The sequence below is a fragment of the Alligator sinensis genome, unplaced genomic scaffold, assembly GCF_000455745.1.
Source record: "Alligator sinensis unplaced genomic scaffold, ASM45574v1 scaffold957_1, whole genome shotgun sequence".
Lineage (NCBI taxonomy): Eukaryota > Metazoa > Chordata > Crocodylia > Alligatoridae > Alligator > Alligator sinensis.
The window spans coordinates 565,641-571,680 of NW_005842039.1; the positions used below are offsets into that span (position 1 = coordinate 565,641).

The following is a 6,040-nucleotide window of genomic DNA, read 5'->3' on the forward strand; positions in this document are numbered from 1 at the left end:
TGCTCTTGTCTGTTCCTGTTCATAGACTTACCTTAATAATATCTATAGATCAGATTTTTAAAGGGCCAAGGACAATACATAATGGAAGCTTCTTGTCTCTCTCGGCAAACCTCATCCCTTTCCCCCTTTCTGTTTGTTCCTTTTCATTTGTCATCCTTTCCTGTTGGTATGAGTGAAGTTATAAACATTTTGGGGAAGACTTGTGTCTACTTAATCTGTTTGTAAAGTACCATTCACACTTATATTTCCATTGAAGTTGTTGCTAAAAGATCATTTAAGAGAGGTCTATTTTGGGTTTTTTTTCCCCTTTCCTATTGGTAACAGAATTTATTTTTACCTGCCATACCTGAATACAAGATACAAATGGATAGACTCAGCTGGATTAGGTCTATCTTCCTTCTAGGCATGATTGTTTCCTGTAGGACAAAATATATTTGCCAGTGTCTTCTTCACAAAAGCTTTTAAATCATGGTGACATGGCTTGAACTAATTTCCATGTAAACTGTTCCAGAGCCAAATGATAAACTACCTCAGAGTATGTCTTGTTATGGAAATAGATGTGTTTTTAATCATGTCCAGTGCCATGTACCAGTTCCTTTACTCTTTTTTAATGTACAACACATACTTCTTAATAATGCCACCCTCTTGTCTTTCTATGAACCTCTTCTTGGCACTTATTCCGCTGGTGTGTTGTTTTCTTGACTGGAAAGATAGTGCCCATGATGTATGTTTTCAAGAGCTGATCAATCTCCAGTGGAGGCTTCAAATTAAAAGGGATTAACAAACTGATTACTTCCTTTTGTGGATTGGTCCCTCCCCTGCTTGCAGTCAGTAACAAACTGATGCCATTTATTGAAGTAACCATGTGTGTGTGTGTGTGTGGGTGCGCACTTTCTACCCTTCCCTTTCCTTCCCTTCCCCACCCCCATATATTTTCTTTTTAGGTTGTTCTTTGGGGCATCTGTGGAATTTGGCCCTCTTGTTTTCTTGCAGAACTGGAGCAGGTTTGCTGTTCTGAAACAATAATAAGAAACAGCATCAGACTGGAGTGGAAGTACTGCTTCTCAGATGCTGTGAGTGGCAGCTTCAGAAAGAGAATTACATAGAGAAATTCTGTTCATTTGTGTCCCTCTTTCTCCCTTGTCCCCACAACTGTGGCTGTGGGTGTGTACAGAAGTTAGGCTTTGCGTAATGAAGCTGCCAAAAGCGCTCTAGCTGTAATATATCAAATGTCGGGGGCTGCAGAGTGCTTTAAAAATGGTGATGAAAAATGGCATGATAAACTGGCATGAAAAGTTAATTCTAATATGATGTAGTATCAGGTAAAGGTGCCCCAGCTCTGGCTGCGGCAAAGCCAAGCCAGCAACTGTGAGCTGCTGCTGTCAAGAGCTTGGGGCAGAGTTTGCGGGGATAGAGTCCCCCTGCCTCACAGGCCTGGCCCAGCTATCCCTGCTGGAGTCTTAGGGGGACCCAGGCTGGGTCTGCAAGGTGGGGGGGCTCAATTCTCACCCCCTGGCTCAAGGCACGGCAGCCAGGAGGCAGCAGGCAAATAAATGCCTGTTAGGTTCAATGGCACTCTCATTATGGTGCTTTTGTGTAAAGTGCCATAGTTAGAGTGCTGCCCTACCAGACTACCTAAACATCTGTACACACCCTGAATGTCAGTGCTTTGCTTATGACATGGCTTTCTGCCTCATACCTATACTGCATAAAACCAGGTCCAGTTACTAATATTCCAAGAAAAAATGGCTTTTTATAGGATTGGGAGGGAAAGGATGGATTGAAATTTAAACTTGGAGATGTTTGGCTGCAAAATAAAAGGCCAGACATGGAGGTGTATAATGGTTCAGTAAAAGGGTTCAGGCTGAGATGTTTGCCATTTAGGCATAGCACAGTAATTATTAACGACGCTTACCTGTCCTTCCTATTTTCTTCCTTAGCTGTGGCCTGTCTTGCTAAATGGAGGCTTATGGGCTGCAGTCAGTCTAAAAAAGACAAGGTATTAATAGTTTCTTCTCCAGCAGGGTTCAATGATATGGAAACTGGCTTACCTGTGTTTTAGTGTGCCAGAGCCTGCATTCTTTTAATTTTTTAGATATGCTGCAAAAGGCTGTCTTTTTTCCTTAACCTCTTCAGGGAGAAGTTTCCCCAGAGGGAGTCACTTCTGTTGCATCTTTTATACTGTGTATTTCAAAGGATGGGTGTTTTTTAATATTTGTATATATCTATATCTATAATATAATATGTTGGAGCAGATTCTCAGCAATGTAAGTGTGTATAAGCCCACAGAAGTCAGTAGAGCTATCACTATTTGCATCAGCTGAGGATTTTGGTAGCAGAAGGTCTGAACTGAAGCTTTTCTGAAGCAAAGATCTCCTTGAATAAACTGTCATTCTTGGTGCATGAGAGCACCAAAGTTTTGTTCGGCATGTTGTTGTTGTTGGGAAAAAGTGACTGAAATGACCTCTGGGTGCTGCTGACCAACTAGATTATCTAATTACTCTGGTTCTATTTAGGGAGAGTCAGTGGTTACAGCTTGTTAGTCATTGGCTAGTTTCTACAAACTGGATGTCTGGTGCTTTACAGTAAATATTGAAACTAATATACTGATGTGATGACCGTTAAACATTACATTTCAGTAGGTTTACAGGATTATTTTTATTCCTTTTCTTGTGTGTGTGAAATCGTATAATATTTTAGCAACACAAACTGCCGACTTGTATATTTTTTAAACTCTACCTAATTCTACAATGGGAGGAGTTCATGCACTCTGAAACTGGACTGATAGCTGTGAGACCTGGTACCTTAATTAAGAATTCTAAACTGTTGGATGAAAATTAGATCGTTAACACATGCCACATACACTAAGAAATCAATTCTGGAAGTCTCTCTTTTGTCAAGTAAGCCATTGTTAGGATAGTTAAATAACATCTGTGCTCTTCTCCAGACAAGTGGCCTAGGAAATATACTGAGGATCACTGACCCAATATTTTCCCTGTATTTAAAAAAAGGCATAAATTTAAGAACTAAATATTCTAGTATGCAGACAGATATTCTGGCATTGAGACTGCCTGTCTCAGATTTCCCCCTTATTAAGATTAGTAAAGTACGCTTTTGGTCTAGACACTTACCCAGCTACAAACAATGAGAGGCCATTACTAGATTGAGATTCACTCTGAGATCTGCAGTTGTCATGGGCAATTGGTGTCAGACCCCATGTTCAGACAGAACATCTGCTTGTGAGAAGAATGAGATAGATGACACAAATCCCTATTTGTGGTCATACTTGTTCTTTGAAGAAATAAGAGGAAAATTAATCTCTCCATTATTGGGAAATTCTAAATACTGTGTTAATGAAGTAGAAAACATCTGGTTTCTGTAACATTTTGGAACCTGTCCTGTACTCCTTATATTTGTGTTACATGCACAAAGAATAGGGTCCAAATAGAATTCTCATGTTTTGTTTTATTGTGCACTGCTTCATTTTATCTTTACTTTTATATCATCATATAATGTGTTCTGTTTTAATTTGGTTTAAACTGGTAGAATGGATAATCTTACTGTGTAAATTAGTAAACATGATAAATTATATGTATGTTGTTGCATACAATTTTATTGTTCATTTTATTGTATTGTTTTGGTGAAAGCTATAAATAAGCTACTACTACAACGACTGCTACTGCTATATTTTTCATATCTTACAGTGCCTCCAAAGCCAAAACATCTACAGAATTTGTCTTCATCCATTACATACCAAACTCCAAGGCATAAAGCTTTACCAAGATCAAATCCAAGAATGGAGGAAGTTACATCTACCTCTGCTTCTTGTGTCTCAAAAGAAAAATCCAGCAAGGTGTCCGATCTCATCAGTCATTTTGAAGGAGGCAGGTGTGTAATGTATTGCCTTGGTAAAGGAGTGGGGAAGGGACAATGTTTCAGTTGTTTTAAAAATCATATTGTTTGCATATGAATGAGCTATAGTATGTTGCATAAGTGAATGGGAGCATATGCAGTAGACAGATGCAGCCACAGGGTGTTCTTACTGAAGTCAACAGATGTCTTGAAACTGGTTTAAATGGGAGCACAGTAGTGTCCATAATAAAATGTATGTAAATGACTGTTCAGGTTTTGTTGCTTCTCAGTGTAACTTGTATTTTGTACAAGTCACATCTGGGAAGCAACAAAATATCTACATAGGTAGACATACTACGGATGTCTACTTGTAGTATTTTATGCTAAGAAAAAAATCTTTCAATTAAAATATGCTGTATATTAAAATGTCTTTGTTATGTCGCTCTTGTTTTGTAGGGCAGTATTTTTCCTACTGTTTACAATAGGCTTTCAGGTAGTACCTGCGTGTGTATAATGCAAATTATTTATGAAGTATTAGTCTCTCTAGTAAAACCTAAAGTAAAATAAAGAATTTTCTTGAAAGAATATTGAATAATGTTCATAGCTGGGAATAAGCAATATAAAATTCTCCAGGTAACTTATAATTCCTTATTTTTTTTAATAAACATATACAGGCCCTGCCCTACTTTGCCAATGGGATGTCTAAATCTGTGTGGCCTCTTGTCAGGACAAAAAAGCATCTTACCTCTGACAGCTTCTCTTATCCTGTCCAGGGTTAGAATTATGCTTTGACTCTTGGGGTGGGGGCTGCAAAAAAAAAATTGGGAGGCCCATCATGATGACCTAATAAAATCGGTCATTTTTCTGGTTCCAAGATGGCAAAACCCCTTGCAGAAAGGAGTACTTCTGGGGGCAAGGGGAGGGACTTCTGGTGGCAAAGGTCAGGGGTCAGGGGGCGGGACTTCTGGTCAAAAGATGGTGACCATGGTTGGGGCACCTGCCAAGGGGTTGGAGCTACCCATGCGGCTCTTGACAGCTTGCCAAAACTCAGTAAGTGACCCTCCACCCAAAATAATTGCCTGCCCCTGGTTTACATGGCTAGTCCCAAAAGGTGAGGGGGGGGTACAGGAGGGGGAGAAGTAAGTTCTCCCTGACATGGCCTTCTGAGAATCCTTCTGAAGTACAGATGCCCACTGAAATTCCTCACCATTCTTTGCCATGCTGGTATACAAGCAGTGGTTCTCAATAATGGATCTATCACAGATACATTTGAAGTTAAGATGGGAGTTAAGCAAGGCTGCATCATTGTTGAGGGGCACCTGCCAAGGGGTGGAGCTGCATCATTGCTCCAACAGGCTTCTCAATATTCCTTACTGTGATTCCCACTGGAGTGGAGCTAAACTACTGAACGGATGATACGTTTTTTAATCTTTTGGGACTGGCCATGTAAACCAGGGGCAGGCAATTATTTTGGGTGGAGGGTCACTTACTGAATTTTGGCAAGCCGTCAAGAGCTGCATGGGTAGCTCCGCCCCTTGGCAGGTGCTCCGACCATGGTCACCATCTTCTGACCTGAAGTCCCGCCCCCTAGCCCCTGACCATTGCCACCAGAAGTCCCTCCCCTTGCCTCCAGAAGTACTCCTTTCAGCAAGGGGTTTTGCCATCTTGGAACCAGAAAAATACCAAATTATATTCTAAAAACAAAACACCTACAGCATTCGTTAATTTGATTTCAAAAAATATTTCTGTCCCGATGTACATGTTTTTGGGTAGTGTACATAGAGGTGATTGCACAACAGCTTAAAAATGAAGTCTTACACTTGTATATTGTAGGGGGTGGGCATAAGTTTCTGGGGGGCTATGGGTGTGTGGGTATGTGGGGTGAGGGAGCATATGGGGGGTCTGGGTGGGTATGGGGTTGTGGTGGTCTGTGTGTATGGCAGTGTGAGGGAACTGTGGGTGCATGTGTATGGTGGGCTGTGCATGTGGGACTTGCCCAATGAACACACCAACACCCACCCACTCTGCCTCTGGCTGCACACGCACACACCCCCACAACCAGACGTACACTCACACGTCCTACCAGACCAGGTCTGTGCTCCCTGCTCCGGCAATGCAGCCAAGCTATGTGGTGTGGACAGTGCTGGGAGGCAGGGAGTGCAATGACTGGGCGTGGGGTGGGCTGGGT

The 6,040-nt window shown here is 41.4% G+C and overlaps 1 protein-coding gene across 13 annotated transcripts in view; it reads left to right on the top strand.

The window, feature by feature from the left end:
* The window catches only part of FGD4 (FYVE, RhoGEF and PH domain containing 4), a 146,060-nt gene that overhangs the window by 91,100 nt on the left and 48,920 nt on the right, over window positions 1-6,040 (top strand). For all 13 annotated transcript variants that reach the window (XM_025202866.1, XM_025202868.1, XM_025202861.1 and 10 more), the window contains one exon: window positions 3,705-3,888. In XM_025202866.1, coding sequence (XP_025058651.1) covers window positions 3,797-3,888 — 92 coding nt within the window. In that variant the 5' untranslated portion in view covers window positions 3,705-3,796. The remainder of the gene's footprint in view (window positions 1-3,704; window positions 3,889-6,040) is intronic.